The 21,200-nt window shown below is 43.6% G+C and overlaps 2 protein-coding genes across 2 annotated transcripts; both read left to right on the top strand.

Moving 5' to 3' along the window:
* Window positions 1–1,858: 1,858 nt before the first annotated feature.
* Window positions 1,859–18,456, top strand: LOC123448569 (protein transport protein SEC23-like). Its single transcript, XM_045125514.1, has 12 exons — window positions 1,859–2,818; window positions 2,898–3,071; window positions 3,645–3,806; window positions 8,899–9,041; window positions 14,746–14,821; window positions 14,924–15,096; window positions 15,175–15,256; window positions 15,776–15,853; window positions 16,921–17,082; window positions 17,547–17,810; window positions 17,891–17,995; window positions 18,132–18,456. The coding sequence occupies exons 1-12, from the start codon at window positions 2,036–2,038 to the stop codon at window positions 18,276–18,278; spliced, it is 2,349 nt and encodes a 782-aa protein (XP_044981449.1). The 5' UTR covers window positions 1,859–2,035; the 3' UTR covers window positions 18,279–18,456.
* LOC123448570 lies at window positions 9,048–11,954 on the top strand. Its single transcript, XM_045125515.1, has one exon. The coding sequence runs from the start codon at window positions 9,345–9,347 to the stop codon at window positions 9,930–9,932; it is 588 nt and encodes a 195-aa protein (XP_044981450.1). The 5' UTR covers window positions 9,048–9,344; the 3' UTR covers window positions 9,933–11,954.
* Window positions 18,457–21,200: the final 2,744 nt, after the last annotated feature.

The raw sequence follows: 21,200 nt of genomic DNA, 5'->3' as shown, positions 1-21,200 counted from the left end.
AACCTCGGGGGTTGTCCGATAACTAAGTTCCACCGCCTCCGGCAAGGGCCGCGTTCACCGCCCCGCGAGGAGTGCCTGGGACTCCTCGACTTGGGCCGGAGCTGTTTCCCCATTCGCTGGGAGCACTGGGGATGCCTCGGGGCTAGGGCCGCGGACCCGAGGCCAACTCCCTGAGCAGTCCCGGCGGCCCCCGCTGGCGTGGAGGCCGTCGTCTCGCGCCCCTCCTGTGCAGCTGGGCTCACCTCGGGAGGGATCACCATCGTGGGATCACGGTGTGCCACCCCGCTCTGGCGAGACGCCCCCGCTCGCCCCGTGAGGGGCGCCACTCGGTTGGGTGCCGTCGTCCATGGTCCACGACCTCGGCCTCCCTGCTACTTGTGAGCTACGTTGTGATTTCTCCGAAGAGGAGGAGATGATGTAGTATAATAAAGATAAGTATTTTCCTATGTTAGGAAACCAAGGTTATCAATCCACTAGGAGAACCAAGCAACACTATGTAAACAACACGTGCATAAAAACAATAAATTCTTACAACCCAACGGGTATTTTTGATTTTAATAGTTCTAACTAAAATACAAAAAAATCAAATAATAGAAAATTGCAGCAAGGTATTTTTGATTTTAATAAATGATAGGAAATAGACTCGGGGGCATAGCTTTCACTAGAGGCTTCTATCGAGAAAATAACATACAATGAGTAAATAAAATAATGTTGGGCAATTGATAGAAAAAACAAATAATCAGAACGATATCCAAGGCAATCATCATGTATATAGGCATCTAGTACTATAACTCGACACATTGACCACTATCCATCATGCATCTAGTGTATTAAGTTCATGAAAAAACGAAATAATGCATTAAGAACGATGACATGATGTAGACAAGATAAACTCACGTATGAATAAAACCCATCTTGTTATCCTTAATATCAATGATACATGCGTGTCATATCTCTTTGTGTCACCCAGATTGAGCACCGCAAGAACGAACCATCATAAAGCACCTCTTCCCATGGCAAGATAAATCAATCTAGTTGGCCAATCCAAACCAATATATCGGAGAAGAAATAGAGGCTATAACAATCATGCATAAAAAAGTTCAAAAGAAGACTCAAATAATATTCATGGATAGATCAAATCATAAACTCATAATTCATCGGATCCCAACAAACACACCACAGAAAGAGTTATATCAAATAGATCTTCAAGAACATCTAGGGGAACATTGTATTGAAGATCAAAAAGAGAAAAAAAGCCATCTAACTACTAACTACTGACCCGTAGGTCTATGGTAAACTACTCATGCATCATCGGAGGGGTAGCAAGGATGATGAAGAACCCCTCCGTGATCGTTGCCCCCTCCGGCAGAGTGCCGGAAAAGACCTCTAGATTGGATCTCGTGGTTGTGGAACTTGCGGTGGCGAAAAAAATATTTCGTCGACTCCTCCATGGTTTCTGTGATTTAGAGTATTTATAAAGTCAGAGGTACGTCAAGGCGGTTTCCGTGGGCTCCACTACCCACCAGGGCGCGCCGAGCCTCCGCTCGTGGCCTCCATAAGCTTTTAGGGTCTTTTTTTATAAAAAAATCTTCAAAAAGTTTCACATTTGGTCTTCGTTTGTTATTGATATTCTATAAAATAAAAACAAGCAAAAAAATCACTCACACTAAACACTAATTTAATACTCCATCCGTCCGAAAATACTTGTCACATAAATTGATGCATCTAGATTTATTTTAATTTTAGATACATCCATTTTTATAAATTTATGCGACAAGTAATTTTGAAGGGAGTGAGTAGTAGGTCAGTAAAAGAAAACATCATAGGATATCAAAACGAGCACCGGCTCAAGTGCAGGGAGCATGAGCGCATTCTTCTGCATATAATATAAGAAAAAAACGAAAACGAGGACAAAAGGACGGAGAGAACAGAACAGGAAACAACCCGCAGGCGCAGCTCTCCATCTCCCCTCCTCTCTCCCCTCCGATCCACCCGCTCCCCTCTCCTCCCCGATAGCTGCTCGCCGCGCTCAATCATGGCGGCCGACCCCTCCGCGGCTGCGGCGCCCGCCGACCCCGATGGCCCGGACGCGGTCCGCTTCACATGGAACGCCTGGCCGCGGTCCAAGGTTGAAGCCAGCCGCTGTGTCGTCCCGCTCGCCGCCGCCATCTCCCCGGTCCGCTCCCCCGAGTCCCTCGCGTCGCCGCCCCTTCCCTACCCGCCACTCCGCTGCAAGCCACCTTGCTCTGCGCTCCTCAACCCCTTCGCCCGTGTCGACTTCGCGGCCAAGATCTGGATCTGCCCGCTCTGCTTCTCGCGCAACCACTTTCCCCCGCACTACGCCGGCATCTCCGAGAACAACGTGCCCGCCGAGCTCTTCACACAATGCTCCACCGTCGAGTACCTCGTCGCCGCACCCCCGGGATCGCCTGCACCGCTGCCGCCAGTGTTCTTGTTCGTCATCGACACCTGCGTCATCGAGGAAGAACTGGAGTACGTCAAGCTGTCCATGCGGAAGGCGGTCGCGCTTCTGCCAGAGCACGCACTTGTCGGCCTGGTGACCTTCGGGACGCAGGTGCATCTGCACGAGCTTGGGTTCTCCGAGCTCAGCAAGATCTACGTGTTCCGGGGGAGCAAGGAGATCTCCAAAGAGCAGATTTTGGATCAGCTTGGGTTATCAGTCGGGGGGCGGCCAGGGTTCCCAAAGATGACACAGCAGCCAGGCGTGCAACAGGTCAATGTGATGCATCCATTAGCCACGACAGGGGTTAACAGGTTCTTGCTCCCGGTATCAGAATGCGAGTGCACGCTCAGCACGGTGAGGTATTTGGCCCATTGGGTTTGGTGAATTTAGTTGAACGCAAGCGTAACCTTACATACTAGTTGTTGTATTGCAGCTGCTGGACGAGTTGCAGCCTGACCAGTGGCCTGTTGAGGCTGGGAACCGTGCCATCAGGTGCACGGGTGTTGCGCTAAATGTGGCGGCTGGGTTGCTTGGGGCGTGCTTGCCTGGGACTGGGGCAAGGATTATTGCGCTACTTGGTGGGCCATGTACCGAAGGTCCTGGAGTGGTAAAGATTCTTGCTTTCTGTGCATGAGCGTAAATAAATTAGTTAATTGAAGATGCCTCTCAATGCAACATGGTTTGCTAAATCAGAAACGTGGTCTACTTGAGATACTTGACAGTGTCCTGTTAATTATTTTGTTAAATCCTCTTTCCTGGAAATTGAAAACTCATGGCAGTGATCATCACTACTTGATCGCCGAGGCAAATGTTTACCCCTTTAATGATGATAATAGTTTCTCTAAATTTACCTAAGCCTGATGTTGAAGAATATGAAATTGCAAAGTGCACATTGCAGCATCTCATGATGTGGTGTCGAAGGTTAATGGGCATGCACTTTATGTTCTATAAGAGATTTCGAGATACTGCTTCTCTCTGTAGCTTGCTTAATACTCAGTGGTACTCAGTAAGTACGAAGAGAGTAGAAATCTTTTATGGAGCTTGTACAAAATTGGTGGTCTTACAATTTGCATAACTCAACATCCTGCTGATTGTTTTCAATGATATTTGATATTTCTTCTCTATACTTCTGTTTATGAATTCATTTTGGCTTAAAATATTGCTCCATTTGACAATGCAGATTGTGTCAAAAGATTTGTCAGAGCCAGTTAGATCACACAAGGATCTTGACAAGGATGCGGCGCCTCATTTCCAGAAAGCCGTCAAATTTTACGATGGCCTTGCCAAACAACTGGTCAGTCAAGGTCATGTTCTAGATGTGTTTGCATCTGCTCTTGATCAGGTTTGTATTCTCTTTAGCCAACATTATATTGCTGTGTTTATACTTTCTATTGAGAGCATGGATTTCGATCACTAGTCGCTGAGCCGCGACAAAAAGGTCGACTCAACTTAGTGTCGACTCGAAAAGCGACTCTTTCCGAGTTGCTACCCCGGAGCGACTCGCATGAGTCGCTACTCGAAAACTTTGATTGAGAGCCTCTATCATGCTGAAAAGACTATGTGTTTATGATGTTCGCTGAAATGACTGCAGTTATTGAGCTAGTTTCTTAATTTATAGTTCAGGATCTTGCTGTCAGTTCGTCGCTTTGTCAAATCTTCGATTGATTGGTTGACTGATACCTACTAGTTTCAAGTCATGTGACAATTTCTTATAAGTTGTACTCCCTCCGTCCCTAAATAATTGTAGTTGGGGATAACTTAGAGGAAGTATAATTAGTAACTTGCATCTATTATTGTTATGTGGGCCAGCCCATCAAGCTTGGAGTCTTCTCCCTTAATTAGGAGTCCTAGTTGATTAAGGGCCAGTTCTTTTCCAGCTTATTTCAGCTTATTGTCAAAATAAGCCTGAAGCCGAAAATAACTCGATTTGTATAAGCTAGCTTAACTTATTTCCATCGGAGTCTCCTTTGCAATGGAAAAAGCTGGGGGGTGAGCAGCTTCCCGCAGAAGCTCACTTAGAAGCGAAGGGGTATAGCCCATTGCCCCTGGTTTTTGCACTTATTACAATGAGTTTGCCACTGAGCCCAACCCCTCGCCCCACCGCAGAAAACCGAATCGAGCCGCTCCCGATTCCCTTCACCGTTGCCGCTCCCGGTCCTTCCTGTTAGGAATAAGCAACTTGTATTCCCATGAGGCCATAGGCCGATATATATACATGTACAGGTGGTGGACTATATGCAGGAAACCCCTTATATAATGGGATACATACAAAAGGATACATGGCTATATTATATCTACTCTAACACCCCCCTCAAACTCATGGTGGATGAACAACACTGAGTTTGGAGAGATAGAAGCCATGTTGTGCTCTAGTCTGGGCCTTCGTCAGAAAATCTGCCAACTGTAACTCGGAAGGCACATACTGAAGAGCAATAACCTGATCCTGCACACCAGCGCGCACATAGAAAGCATCAACACTAATATGCTTGGTGAGCTCATGCTTCACAGGATCGCGCGCAATGCTGATAGCACCTGTACTGTCAGATAAGAGCAGAGTCGGTGTAGTAATAGAAACACCAAAATCCTGAAGTAACCACCGTAACCAAGTCACCTCTGCCGTCAAAAGAGCCATCGCTCGCAACTCAGCCTCTGCACTCGAACGGGAAACTGCGGTTTGTTTCTTCATCTTCCAGGCAATGAGAGAACAACCAAGAAAAACACAGTACGCAGAAAGTGAACGGCGATCCGAAGGATTACTAGCCCACGTAGCATCCGAATAGGCCTGAAGCTGTAAAGAACTGGAGCGAGGAAAGAATAGACGACGCGAGATCGTACCCCGAAGATATCGGAGAACACGAAGGAGGTGACTATAGTGAACCGAGGTGGGAGCGGAGACGAACTGACTGAGAATATGAACCGGATAAGAGATATCTGGACGAGTGACAACTAGATAGACAAGACTGCCAACAAGATGACGATAACGCGTCGGGTCAGGCAGGGGATCACCATCAGTATCACGAAGGTGAACATTGAGCTCCATGGGAGTCTCAACAATGCGCTCGTCAGTAAGACCCACTCCAGCGAAGGACCCTCGTCCCCTGCCCTACTCCGGTCGAAGACCCATTCCAGCTCCACTTCAAGGGTATTATAGACTTTTCACTACTCATACCATATATAAGCTGGAAAAACAGGCACCGAAAAGAACTGGCTAGCTTATTATCTGGAGCTTATTTTCACAGGAGCTTATTTGGAGCTTATTCTCACAGGAGCTTATTTTCACAGGAGAGCTCAAAGGAACTGGCTACGAGTTGTTAGGAAAGAGTCCAGTCAGTTTAGGAATTATATTAGAGTCTGAATAGACATGTCGGCTTGTCGGTCAAGTCTTGTCTTAGTTGTCTATATTCTATAAAAAGGGGCTGACCCCTCTCAATAAAGCGGAGAAGAATATTGTCGTCTACTTTTATCTACCTTTCAGTAACTAGGGTTATATCAGAAGTAGATCCTTCCAATTCGGGAAAGAAATCAAGATTGATGCTTTTGAGCAGATGAAGTTCATCACGAAGCAATTGGAGGTCTTCACATGCGAATGAGTGAAGGAACATGTGCTTTTCGTCTGGCTGGTGCATTGCTTGAGCAATGGCTGCTGGCCCTGGCCTGCCACTAGATTCCGTGGTTGCAGCAGCTGCCCATGACACCACCTCCACGTCCCAGGCCCTGCTCCCAAGCGACGATGTGCCCTTGGTGCTTCGCTTCGGCGAATCGACACCGCTGCCGCCGGCAGACCTCTACCCTATGGGCAGATTGCCCACCCCACCACCCCCTCTTTCCTGCCTTCCACCACCTATCTGCTGTTGCAACACAACCCCGTGCCAACTGCTGCCAACCACAGACAGGCGCCATTCCCCCTTTACCACCTCTAGCCTTCTCCTTACTCCTGCAGTTGCCTCCAAGAATCAGTCCGGGTCACTTCGGAACCCCACCTTACAGCCAAATCCCATCCCAAATCCCGCCCAATTTCTCTGCCCTCACCTACCAGCAGCAGCCACATACTGCCGCGCCTCGACAACCTTACATGCCTTCACCTGCCAACTGATTTCGTACGCCGGTATGGCCGCCCCTCCCCCTAGGTCCACCCTGCCCACCCCTTCCGCCCCCTGCCTAACCGTCACCTTGGCTCGGGTCCGTGCTTTAGCATGCCCTGCTTCCAAAAGCTTGTTGACTTGGTCGATCCTCTTGGTTGGTTAAATGGTGCGAGCAATTCTTTCGTGGACAGCGCATAGACGAGGCCAATAAGGTCTGGAATGCAGCCTGCCACCTCACCGATGACGCTCAATTCTGGTGCGTACAACTTGAGCGTGATTTAGGCATGCTGACATGGCATCGGTTCAAGGAGGCTTGCGACGCTTAGTTTGGGCCATCCCTTCGTGCAAATCCCTTTAGCGAGTTGGCGCGTCTCCCGTTCACTTCCCCGGTCGTCGACTACACCAGCAGGTTTCTAGCACTCATGTGCTGCAACCACTGTTCAAAATATCGGCCGTCAGTTAACTGCTACTCGACACCTGACTGAATCGAATAACCCCTTAGGAATTAACTGGGACACGTGATTAATTGGTCCGACAGCCGATAAAAAGCCAAAATTTCAGTGGGACGATTAAATGGTAGGGGAGGCAAAGCTTATTTTGCCCAAAAATGTAGTCTGTTTCCTTCCCTTCTCTAGGTTTGGGGTCCTGCTCCTTCTCCAAAATTGTTGTAATGCTACTGGTTGGCTATGGAGGGGAGCCTTGGCGCAGTGGTAAAGCTGCTGCCTTGTGACCATGAGGTCACGGGTTCAAGTCCTGGAAACAGCCTCTTGCAGAAATGTAGGGAAAGGCTGCGTACTTAAGACCCAAAGTGGTCGGACCCTTCTCCGAACCCTGCGCAAGCGGGAGCTACATGCACCGGGCTGCCCTACTGGTTGGCTGTATCTGCATCGCTGCTCTGTCCAGCGTGGGATGCCGTTTTGCCCCGCGCGAGCAACCAACTTTACAACGCACGCTATTTTAGCGCGTCTGCTGGAGCACCCGACTCAGGTCCGTGCGCGCAAAAAGTGGCATTTTTTCAGCACGCCGGTAAGATAGCGCGCCTGTTGGAGTTGCTCTAACACTTTTTTTTGTTACATTCACGTGTACATTAGCATATTTAGACATTTAGTATATTGCATGTTGCCATGTAGCCTAGGATATATAGACATAACCCTAGTAACCTACCGATAAATGGATTACCGATAAATTCAGTAAATAGGCTGATTCACCGATTAGTTTCTACTCAACACCTGATAGAGCAGCTGATATCCTGAACATTGGCCGCGACAATGAGCCATTAACACCGTCCCAACAACGGTCTTTGTACACGGCAGGAGTTGACGCCGAGTTTCAAAGACCATCAGACCTTGTTTCCTTCACCAAGACCCATGAGCAGTGACATTTCCCTCCAACAACGTCATCACACCAACCTTTTGAGCCTATGGGGCCCTTGTGCCCCTCCGATCCTCCCACGGTCAACTTAATTCCGACATCTTCATCGCCAGCACCACTAGTACCTGTTCTGCCGTTGACCACTCCAGAGCCAACCTGCCACTGACAAGTTCGGTGCCTCACCCCACTAAGTTGGCATAACGTTATCATCAGTGCCTTTGCTTCAACTACAACGAGATTGATGTTCGTGATCACCGGTGCTTGCGGCTCTTCTTCATTGAGGCTGACAACTATGGCCAAGATAGCTCCACAACAAGTAGCACCCAAGGTCCCATGGGAGTCAATTGACAAGCTACAGCTTGCGGACAAGCTGTTTCTCAAGGAAGGGAGAGATGCTATGTGTGCCAGCCCATCAAACGTGTAACCAAGTGTTTCTTTGAACAAGTTTGGCTAGTACTCGATCACAGTCAGTAGTTCAGTATCATTGGCAGTACCCAGTATACCACACAAGTCCCAAACTGACCCACTGCTGTAGCCATTTTCTTGTCCTTCTTTCACTATTGCTCCAATTGATGATCAGCAATATACTCTTTCTATGTTCCATAGTACTCCCTCTGTAAAGAAATATAAGGCCGTTTAGATCACTAGCGATCGGTTCTACAAATTATAACGTATTACTAAATTTGATTTTGTGACATCTGTGTTTGCTGCTTCAAGAAAAAAAAAGATGGGATTTGCCTTTTTGGGAAAGATACTGCATAAAAATTTCACATGTCATTACTTCAAAGAAAAAATAAATCACATGTCATAATTTCTGAGAAGATCTGTTGTCAGTTAGTAGATGGAAATGTTAATGAAATCACACTGTATGAGTTTAGAATGGCCTGTATCCGAAGCTACATTTATTATCCTCCAATTGTGCTTGTTGATTTTGTATTGGTGTTCGACTGAACTTGTGTTATGTTTGAAACACCAAAACAGGTTGGACTAGCTGAGATGAAGCTTGCTATTGAGAGAACATGCGGCCTTGTTGTCTTATCCGAGAGTTTTGGGCATTCCGTGTTTAAGGATTCTTTTAAACGCATTTTTGAGGGAGGTGAACATTCATTGGGCCTGTCATTTAAGTAAGTTTGCTGTCCCTTATCATCTTTGTTTCATTACCTTTTACATTTTCATCCAAAGATGGCATGTCTAGGTAGATCTGTATGAACAATCAATATATTTTGTACTCCCTCCGATCTTTTTAGTTTGCGTTTAATTTTTTCCCGTTTTTCTTGCAATGCTCTGCGCGTAAGGCTTTTTCATCGCTTCTTTCCAACTTTGCCCCTCCACTTCTTCGGCTGCCGTGCTTCGTCTTCCTACCACATCTCCTCATCTCTCTACGGGTCCCATTTGTTGTGAGGGAGAGAGAAAACCTATGGGGCCTTATGCTTGTGAACAGAACAACCGCGGTGAAGATGGAACAAGAGCTCCTCCTCATGTACAGAGGCCTGCTTGTCGCCGGTGGTGACCTTGCTACGGTCATCATAATTGCCACCGATGGCCTCCTCACAGAGGACGACGAACTCGCGGACCATGGTGTCCTCACGGATGATGACATACTTGCGGCTGGTGGTGTCCTCTCGGCGGTCGGCGTGCATGCCGAGGATGACATGCTCGCGGCATGTGGCATCCTCACAGCGGACAGCGTGCATGCTAAGGACGGCGAGCTTGTTGACCACGACGTGCTCGCTTTCGATGGCGTCCTCTTGGCGGTCGGCGTGTACGCCGAGGACACGAGCTTGCGGACCACGACGTGCTCGCGTTCGGTGGCATCCTCTTGGCGGTCGGCATGCACGCCGAGGACGACATGCTTGCGGCCGGTGGCATCCTCACAACGGACGATGCGCATGCGGACGATGCGCACGCAGAGCACAACATCCTTGTGGACCACATCGTCCTCGCAGATGATAGCGTGCTCGCGGCCGGTGGTGTCCTCTTGGCGGTCTGCACGCACGTCGAGGACATCAAGCTAGTGGAGGATGGCGTGCTCGTGGCAGCCAGCCAAGCGGAGAAAGGCAACGGCGTTGTCCAGGAAAGGCAACGGCGTTGTCCAGGTGTACGCGAGGTATGGCGCTCGTGTTGGACATCCATGCACTCGCGGAGGACGGTGATCCATGCATGCTCGTGGCGAGCAAGAGAAGTGTGGCGAGACTGAGCATAAGTGTGCATGTTGTCTGTTCATGGGGCTTGATTTATAAAGTGGGTTTGTCAGTTTCGGAGGGAATTCCAAATCTGTGGCGATAAGTTCACTTTCCGCGGCCAATTTTTGAAGCTACTCCATGGTGTCCTGTTTCGTTTAGGATTAGGAGGGAGGTGAAATTTTGCTAGCATGAACAGAAGCTCGCGTGCAGCGCCGCTGGAGAAAAAGGGACGCCGGCATGCAACGTTGGGAACGAGGCGAGGGAGGAGAGCCAATCAGGTTGCATACAAATTTATTACCATCGGCTGATTCCATCGATGCTGCGCAGGGCCACCGGGGCAATCTCGTCCAGGAAACAGCCAGCGACCCATGCCTTGGTATGCGTGTTTGCTCTTAGACCCAGAGAAAAAAGGTCCGGAGGGAGTATCTCAGATAATTTCACCACCTTCTGTGGTTTGTCTGTTGTGCTGGTCATCCACATCACACGATGAACATCCATCGGGCCTCCTCGCTCTGTGACTCTTCCCCATATAGATCAGCAGAATCATTCTTTAAAATAATTTAACCCCCAGCCCGGTTAGTCTCTGATCTCTGCTATGCAGAATGAACAATAATCATCAGCGATCACCCCCACAGCTGCTGGATGCTTGGTGCTAATGAGTAATACTGGACAACATGAATAGTAGCAATGGCGGGACAGGAGAGAGGTGGTAAGCTTCAAACTGCTGGATCTTGTTATCTCTCCCATGGACACTGCTCGCTGGCTTGCTCTCCTTGAGTAGATCAGCGTTGTTCACATCTCTTCTTTGAAACTGGTGGCCTTGGTCATGTTTTGCTGGCAGATGCTGTCTCTGTGCCAATAGCGTATCCTCCTCTAACTTAACTCTCTATCCCCTTGCCCTGCCTCTTCTCCATCTTGTTATTGGGAGAGTTGATTACTCATGGCCGCTCAACAAGAAGCCATGAACTCATGCTACTGCTCGGTGCTTCATTCTTTGTTCACTGTCATCCTTCTCTTTGCCATCTTCCCTGTCAGCTACTAGATTTGGGTGAGCAGCCTTTGAGCCGTTGACATGGAGTGCCATCAGTGGCAGCAGGCAGCAACCAGATTTTGGTGGGTGGTTTCACATGGTGGCACTTGGAAGCAATACATGTTGACAGTAGGCCTTGGAACTTGGGAGCGGTGAGCTGTGGCTGTGAGCTAGGAACCTAAGGCCAAGGAGGTAGATCATAGCAAGCCGAAGAAAAATGGCATTGGTCTAAGCTTTAGATAATAGTTATAGTTTCTTTCTTCTCTTCTCATTTGATTTCCTCTTTTATCAGCATATAATATCCATGTCATATGGAGATGATATCAACTACTGATGCGCCTAACCAACACTAGAAGTCAAATTCTATTCTATATCTATATCTATACCTCTATACCTACTAATAAAGCATCTATTGCTTCTGTGGTACGTCATTAAATTTGCCCCTAAAGTTCGCCAAAATTACCCACCAATGCCACCCGTAAGTGACAAAAACGATTCTTTTTTGAACTTCGATTTGGCTCTTTCTTTCTAATTCTAAAGGATGCGGTTCTGTATTTTATCACAAGCACAAGCCTACCCCAACCGGTTGGGTGTGCGTTGTCCCACCCTGGAGACCCAGGTTTGATCTCGATCGCGGCTTGAAACCCTTTTTGTTCTTCTATTACGCACTTTTCTACTTTTTTTTTCCTCTTTTGCCTTTATTTCGATAAACTTTGCACAAATGTTAATCATGGATTAAAGAAATGTCAAATTTGTAGGCAAAAAAGTTCCCATATATACAAAAAAATGTACAGTGCGTATGGACAATAAATAATATATTTTTCTTTAATTTTGAAAAATATTGATCGTGTATTAAAAAAACTTTAAATGTGCATAGAAAAATGTTTCCGGCTTGAAACCCTTTTTGTTCTTCTATTTCGCACTTTTCTACTTTTTTTTCCTCTTTTGCCTTTATTTCGATAAACTTTGCACAGATGTTAATCATGGATTAAAGAAATGTCAAATTTGTAGGCAAAAAAGTTCCCATATGTACAAAAAAATGTACAGTGCGTATGGACAATAAATAATATATTTTTCTTTTATTTTTTAAATTTTTTGATCGTGTATTTAAAAAACTTTAAATGTGCATAGAAAAATGTTTCCGGTGTATAAGAAAACATATACAAAAATATATAATGTGTATGGAACAAAGTAGACATAAAAAATAGAACTTTTCAAAAATGTTAATCGTGTATTTAAATAATGTAAAACATGTATATAAATAATGTTCATGATGCATACAAAATATGTAAAATGTGTATTAAAAAATTAGACATCAAAACTCAATAATGTTTCTGATGTCACATGCAAAAAAATGTTTCTAATGTATAGAAAATATACAATGTTGTTTATACAAGCTTTACGTAAACAAATGGCTTATCTTTGATTTTTCATATATATAAACTGTTTTGCTAATTACTTTTTTATGAATATCGATATTGATACGAACATTTGGTATGCATGTACTTACAAATTGATTGTTTTCGATGGAGCTGTCTAATATGTTTGCAACCAAATTAAGACTTCACTTAGATTACAAATGCAAACACATATATCAGTAAGATAAAAATAATGTTCTTATGCATATGCTATCATTAATTAACAAAACATACTTTGCCATTTTCATCATAATTCAAATAATGTTCATGCATTTCAAGAAATGTCCTAAAATTTTAAAAACATAATGTGATTATCACAATTGGAGATTATGATTTTTTTCTCCCGTTGCAACGCACGGGCCTTTTTGCTAGTACTAATAAAAGAAATAGGTATTCTTAGTCCGTCATGTAATTTTATGATAAACACCATGATATTCTCTTGAATGAAACCCGCAATCCATTTTTTTTCCGTGTGCGGACACAGTCCAGCCCGGCCTGGAAAGAGGAGATAAAAAAAATTGTGCAAGCACTTGGATTTGAACCCACAACCACAGGTCGATTGTTGTTGTACCCACCAACTCATCTAGGCAGCCTAATGCGCATAACAAAGGGATAAAGCTTTTTGTAAAAGTAGACAATGAGTTTAGGCACCATCACCCCGCCTGTTTTTTCATGCATGAGTGTCTCGATCTGTTTTTTTAAATCATCTGTTTTCCTTTTTGAGCCAACCAAGAGTCTCGATCTTCTAATGTGGGCCAACAAACAGGTTTTTTAAGGCTGTGTACAATTGATGTACATCATACTTCTGTAAAAAAAAGAGGGTTTGTATACATAGTCCCACATTGCTGTTTTACGGACAAATCCATCTATTTATATAGGTCTGCAAATTAAACTCAATAAGCTCCCTCAAGAACCAGCAAGGAAAACGAGTACACTTATGAAAAAAGAAGAAATAATTATTGTTGTGAACCTTTCAATTAATGGGAAGAAAGACCCACGAAACCTCCATGCTAATCTCGAATGCATGTACCACTTTTCAATTAATTCAAGACATTTGATGGCTAATTTAGGGTCGATGGTTCCCCCTAATAATATATACTCCCTCCGTACAAAATATAAGACATATTTTGGCACTATAATTCAAAACATTTAATGATTAATTTAGTGTTGATGGCTCCCCCCTAATAATAGATACCAATCATTTTTTTCGTTTGTTATAAATTAATTCCAGACTCGACTAAGTGGCCTCTTCATCGCCTGATAATACTAAACAAACAAAGTATAACATAAGTGGACTCTTCATCGCCATATAATACTGAACAAACAGAATATAACATAAGAGCCGATGACTCCGCCTAAAGACAGATAGAATAAAGAAGAAGGATTGGGTCATTCAAATGCTAAACAAAGAGGGATAACGGTCTACTCTTAGTTTTTTTGCGCACTTGTAATGTGAGGGTCATCGATTCAAATCCGATAGTGGATATTTTTTTTTGGTCAATCGATTCTACGAATGAGATTGTTTTTTCTGAATTAAATGGAGAATCCAAGCAATTGAACAGAGCAAGCAAGTTAAAATTAGGGTAATATAAAATCTATTAGTGCAAAAGCCCCGTGGAAAGCTGCAAAACTATATAGGCCGCCTAATTGACAAAAGTTCCCTTCATGCTTGAATCAAGATTTTTCTATGTTTTCATGTCATAGGAGTCACAGTTTTCAGATTATCCACAAAGCTCACAGAAGTAACGTTATGTTGCTAAAATAAAAAAAACATGACATCTTTTTCAAGTCTTGACAAAGTTTTCCTTCCATTTTTTAATCAAGATATTTGTAGTTTTACTTTTTGGTGAACAACTTTACTTTCACAATGTTTCTAGGGATGAGAGTTGTGATGCTTGCATGAGTTGGATATAAAAGGCGGCACATAGTGATAGAAGGTGCATGTTTTGTGTTTTTTTTTTGCCCGTCGCAACGCACGGGCATATGTACTAGTAATGATTAAAGTTTCTTCTGGATTTAGTGAACTTCTTGGGAAGTGAATGCCCTTACTGATAATTTCAGATAGCTATACCATGCTTACCTCTTAATCTTGAAAGTAGAGGTTGAGGAGTGGTATGTCGTGTTTCTCCTAATACAATGATTCAGCAAAATAGCTGTAAACACGTACTGATTCTTACCTTTTCTTTCTTTCTTGAAGTGGCACATTTGAAATAAACTGTTCGAAGGACATTAAAGTTCAGGGTGTTATTGGACCGTGTACATCTTTGGAGAAGGTAGGCCTATCTATATCATACACTCGTTTGTGCTAAGATTTGTTAAGATGAAAAATACTAATGTTAGGACTTGGCTTGATCTTTGCAACATGGCAACCATAGAAAGGAGCTTTATGCGCAGACACAATTATCGGTCAGGGAAGCACAACAGCATGGAAAATGTGTGGGCTTGATAGGAATACTTCACTTACAGTATTTTTTGATGTCTCACCGAGTGAACGCTCTGGGCAACCAGGTCATCAAAATCCTGATTTGTACATACAGTTTGTAACCAGGTAGTTATTTCAGTCCTGCTATCTTTGTGTAAGATTGACTGAATGTGCCAACTGCTGAGTGTGCTGATTCTTTTGTAGTTACCAACACCCGGAAGGTCAAATGAGAATAAGAGTTACTACTGTATCCAGAAAATGGGTGGATGGTTCTACCAATACCGAGGTTAGCCTTATTCTTTTAAGCAAGCCTTAAAAATTTCTTGTTATGTATATTATGTTGTTTGAGCACGAGCAGTGTGCTAAACTGAACCATATCAATTGTAATCTATGATCATTACAAGTATGGAGCACTGTTGTTGGCTTGGTTGGATTAATATCATCATACAAATGTACATTCTTGCATTGTAGCTGTTTCATTTCTCATGCACATGTCTATAATTAAGTGAGCACATATTGGCTACAATGAATATACTATTTTTCACCTGCCTGAAGCTGTCCAATCAATTTAACCTGTCCATTGGAGAAAAATGCAGGCACTGTAGTGTTCACTGTTTATTGTGTCTGGAATTCTCTCGTCGAAGTCTTCTTAAACAAATGAGTGCTTCTCCCTTAGAGTAAAGAGTTTTATTTCTACAGGTTTAAGTAGGACAGATTATAAATTCCTAAGTGTTACTTGCAGGACTATTACATTTCATTGGATGACTTTCACTTTTGACTTGACATGCATTTCCTTTAAATACAGGAACTAGTCGAAGGATTTGACCAGGAAACTGCAGCTGTTGTGTTGGCAAGATACATTTCCTTGAAAATGGAAATAGAGGTACTTCATTCATGCATCATACTCCAGTTATCCTGAGTGCAACCTCAGTGATTTACCTGATAACATCAGTATGTATATGGCTTTGATTGCCTATTCGTTTTTTGTTCAATCAAATAGGCAATCAAATTGCCTATTCGTTTAGTGTTCTGTTATGTGCATATTCTTGTGTTGGAGCGAAAGCCAGTCTCACCCTGACACTTGCATTGAAGTAAAGTGTCATCTTCATCAAACATTCATTACTGCAGTAATGACAATTTAGAGCATTAAATCTTTTTACTCTGAATGGTTAAGTAGGTACTTAGGTTGATCTACAGGAGTATTAATTGTGTGTTTTCACTCTCAAGCCAACATCTGTCTAACCCTATACTATTATAGTAGTATTACACAATAACTGTAATTATTGTTAATTCTATACTTATGCACATCAATGTTGGAGGTTTTGATACAGTGGCTACTGTATTTGTTCTTATCTACTAAACCATGAAAACTTCATTATTTTCTTTGTGCCTGTTGTTCATAGTAATTTGTTCGCAACTGAGTTTAGACACTTCTGCTTCCATATTCAGGAGGAAACAAAGGAACCATTTAGTTCTTGATATCGTGTATCCTCTTATGCATCTATGTTTGCATGTAGTATGTGCAAGCGTGCATACTGTTAGCTATTGATTTCCTAAAGTTCTAGGGTCGATGACTTGCGTTCTGCACAACTTGCATTTTTTTTATTGAGCAGGCGAACACTATGATCTATGCATTTTCTTTATCTTTTTAAATATCATCATTTAGTCCTTACACAGAAGCTTCTCTCTATGCATTTTGTTTATCTTTTGATTTTCTAGCTGTATTATTAAATGACAGCAACCACGTACCTGTACAGTGAAATCCTTTAGTACGTTTGTGCATATTGTAAATCTTCATGAACAACTGTATACCTTATGGGCTCTCTGATTAGCGTAGGAGATATCTTCACGCACCTGCATATGTACATGCAATTTGTCACCCTGGTGTTGCTAAATCTAAATTTGTGTTTGAGATGCATGATTAACAGTTTGTTTGAACCATTTTTGTAGGAAGAGTTTGATGCAACACGGTGGCTCGATAGATCTCTCATACGTCTATGTTCAAGATTTGGGGATTATCGGAAGGATGACCCCTCTTCATTTAGCCTACATTCTAATTTCTCACTGTTTCCTCAGTTTATGTTTAATCTCCGGCGTTCGCAATTTGTTCAGGTGATGTGTTGCACACCTGTTACTTCGTCCAGTTCACAAATAAGTGCCGTTTTGCTGTGTTGCACATTGGACTGTCTTTAAGATGTACTCCCTCTGTCCGGAAATATTTGTCACAAGAATGGATGTATCTAGATGTATTTTAGTTCAAGATACATCCATTTTTATCCATTTATGTGACAAGTAATTGTGGACGGAGGGAGTATAACTTTGACCGCTAAGTTTCAACGCAGTATATGTATCAAACCAAAGATAATTTTAATATTCTCAAAATACTTCCAAGCAAATCTATTCATAGGATTTTCAAGTTTCCAATCTAAAATTTAAACATTATTGGCACTGGAAGTGTTAAAACTTTGATCGAAGGTCTGTCTAAAACGTCACTTATTTTGTGAACTGGTTGCATTATTGTTTTTCCCCTTGAGGAAATCAGTGCCTTACTAATACTCGGCCTTTTGTTATTACAGGTTTTTAATAACAGTCCAGATGAAACAGCCTATTTCCGAATGTTACTCAACCGAGAGAGTATCACTAATTCAGTTGCAATGATTCAGCCGTCATTAATTTCATTTTCTTTCGATTCACCTCCATCCCCTGTATTCCTCGATGTGGCATCAATAGCAGTAGATCGTATACTGCTGCTTGATGCATACTTCAGTGTTGTCATCTTCCATGGAATGACAATCGCTCAGTGGAGAAACATGTGTTATCAGAATCAGCCGGAGCATCAGGTAACATGTGTGCATCTTCCTAGCCCATAAGTGTTTGAGCAATTCAGATGCTCACCCACTATAATTCCTTTTTGTTTCAGCAATTCGCACAATTATTACAAGCTCCTCAGGAGGAGGCCCAGGTGATAATAAATGGTCGATTCCCAGTTCCTAGACTAGTCGTCTGTGACCAGCATGGCTCCCAGGTGTGTATGTTACTGTATTATTATTTGTTACCTCTTGTATAGATTAAGGCATGTTCAGTTTTATGTTTGCTTAAAAAGAATCTAATATATAGTGTAATAATAATAGTTAACATATATGATGTTCCATTGCATGCAGGCAAGGTTCTTGTTAGCAAAACTAAATCCATCAGCCACATATAATTCAGCACATGATGTTCCACCAGGTTCTGACATCATATTCACCGATGATGTGAGCTTCCAGGTCTTTTGTGAGCATCTACAAAGGTTGTCTGTTCAGTCGTAAGGAAATGCATGCATGCATGCATGCAGAGTTGTACTCCCAAATTGATTGTTTCTAGCTACTCAACGTTTGTTTACCTACCTGGCTCGCTCATAGTTTGACTTTGTTTTTTTGGCCATGTGTCTTTTCATCATGAATTCAACTTCTTCTGGAAATAAACTAAAAAAATCATTTGTAAGGAGTCCACAAGTCTTATCGCCCGTCCTTTATTATATACTCCCTTCATTTTTGAATATAAGTCTTTTTAGATGTTTCATTAGCCGACTGCATATGGATGTACATAGACATACTTTAAAGTGTAGATTGATTCATTTTGCTTCGTACGTAGTCGCTAGTGAAATCTCTAAAAAGACTTGTATTTAGAAACGGAGGAGGTAGTTACATAATACATAGTGACATGGCCCCTACATCAAACGGGTTATACACCAATTCATGGTTTAAGTAAGCTGCTATCATATCTTAATAATGATGAATTATGATGTTGTTATGTACTTCCTCCATTTTAAAATAACTGTCTTAACTTTATACTAGTTCTAGTATAAAATTATACTCCCTCCGTCCCAAAATTATTGTCTTAGCTTTGTCTAGAAATGAATGAATCAAAATACTAGAATGTGACTAGATACATTCATATTTAAACAAATCTAAAACAAGAATTTTGGGACGGAGGGAGTACTAAGCTTAAGACACTTATTTTGGATGGAGGGAGTATTATCATTACACGCTCTTTTGATTTACAAGGACCGGACCGTCATGTCTTCATAATCACATAAATATATGAACCGCTTATATTACATCTTTACCATGAAATTCCATTACACTTTCCTAATAAGAATATCTTAAAAAACTGGCCCTGGCGGTGCCCTGATTGAGCATGGAGGGCAGGCAGGTACCGAGCTCCAGGGCTCTGGCGCGGAAGTGGTCGGCCAGACGGCGCAATGGTGCAGCCTTCAGGCCCATGTTACAGATGTCAGCCTCTTTCCATGTTAGATACAACCCGTACAATTGCGTGTATGTACGCCTGTTTGCAGACGTCCCATGGCGATGACTGATCTCTGCTGCATTGGCGAGGCTCTCCGCTGCTACTCGGTATAAGCTTTCCGTGACTGCCGTTGTTGTGTACTGGATGCTTGCGTGCTCCAACTCCGAAGTAATCCTAGTTATCCATGTTAGAACAAGATCTTAGCATTCTCAACTGAAATGTGCGTGGGTTAAATTGTCCAGTCGCGCAACAATTCGAGAAACAATCATTGCTACTCCTTGTCACATTGTCTGCCACCAAGAAACTAAATTAGAGCTGGTTGACCCTTTCATCGCTTCGTTCCTTGGCGGTGTCAGATTGAAGAAATTTGCTTCAGATTGAAGAAATTTGCTCAGCGCCTGGCCCAGCTACCAGCACTGGCGGCATTCTACTGCTTTGGGACGAGAGCGCAGTGGATGTGAATGATGTATGCATTGGTGCATTCTTTCTCTCCTGTAATATCAAGATCGTCTCATTGGCCACAACCTTTAAATTCACCATCCTGTATGGCCCGACGAGAAACAATCAGAAGGATGCCTTCTTTCCAGAGCTGATCAATGAGAAGCCCACCCCAGGTTCTAAGTGGTTGGTCACCGGTAACTTCAATCAAATCTATCATGCGCAAGACAAGAATAGACCAAATGTCGAACGGAGCCGCATTGTTCGCTTCAGAAATGCACTTAATCTCTGAGCTCAAAGAGGTTCACATACAAAACAGAAAGTTCACATGGAGCAACCAGCGAAGCAGCCCCATCCTCAGTAAACTTGACTCTTTCTTCTGTAACGAAGACTAGGACTTGGACTTCGGCACACATATTCTGCATGTGCTCTCGTCATCACTTTGAGATCACCGCCCTCTTCTTGCAAATGACAGAGAGGACGTAGTGATCAAAGTCCTTCCGCTTTTAAAACTTTTGGATCAAAATGCGCAGCTTTGGAAAGGTTGTTCGTGGAGCTTGGGCCACAAATCCCGGCCACACAATCCTTACCTCAACCTCTTTCACAAGCTTAAAGAGACATGCAAGAAATTGAGGAAATGGAGTAGGACGCTCTTCGCTCACTCGAAGGTGCAACTTCACATGGCCTTGGAAGTTATTATGTGCTTGGACGTGGCCCAAGAACTACGCTTCCTCAGCGCCGACGAACAAGATCTCCGAAAGAGGCTTACGCGGAAAGTGGTCGGCCTTGCTGTTCTTGAGCGCGCGGAAGAAACAAACCTCTAGAATCACGAGTTTGAAGGACGGCGATGCCAACACCCGCTTCATCCATCTGCGCTTCAACCATCGACGTAGGAAGAACTTCATTCACCGTCTCAAGCATAACAACGGATGGGTTACTTCTCACGACCACATGAAAACCATTGTTCAGAGCCACTTAGCTGAAGTCACAAGACGTGGACAACCGCGTAGCACCGACATAAACTGGGAAACCATCCCACTGCGAGCTTGCGATCTCACAACTTTAGGAGCTGCCTTCTCGGAGGAAGAGGTGAAAAAGGCACCGGGCCCGAATGGCTTCTCTCGGGCCTTCTTCAAGGCGTGTTGGGAGACCATAAAGGATGACATTTTGTTGGCAGTCCAACACTTCTCTAATTTGCGTACTCTGAACTTAAGTTGGCTAAATTCGGCGAACATTGCTCTTCGTCCGAAAGGAGGGGGCGAAATGCATCTCGAATTTCCGTCCCATCAGCCTAATCCACGCCATCGCGAAGAGTATTGCAAAGATGATGGCTAACCGGCTGGCTCCCCACATGAATCACCTTGTCTCCAATGCGAAGAGTGCCTTCATAAAAAAGAGAAGCATCCATGACAACTATATGTAAGGCAGAAACTTGACGAGGAAGTTCCACCGCAATCGCTCTCCGACGCTCCTGTTCAAACTTGACATTAGGAAGGCGTTTGACT

The sequence above is a fragment of the Hordeum vulgare genome, chromosome 4H (assembly GCF_904849725.1).
Source record: "Hordeum vulgare subsp. vulgare chromosome 4H, MorexV3_pseudomolecules_assembly, whole genome shotgun sequence".
In the NCBI taxonomy this organism is placed as follows: domain Eukaryota; kingdom Viridiplantae; phylum Streptophyta; class Magnoliopsida; order Poales; family Poaceae; genus Hordeum; species Hordeum vulgare.
Note: the sequence above shows the minus strand (reverse complement) of the source record. Positions and strands in the feature narration are given on the sequence as shown.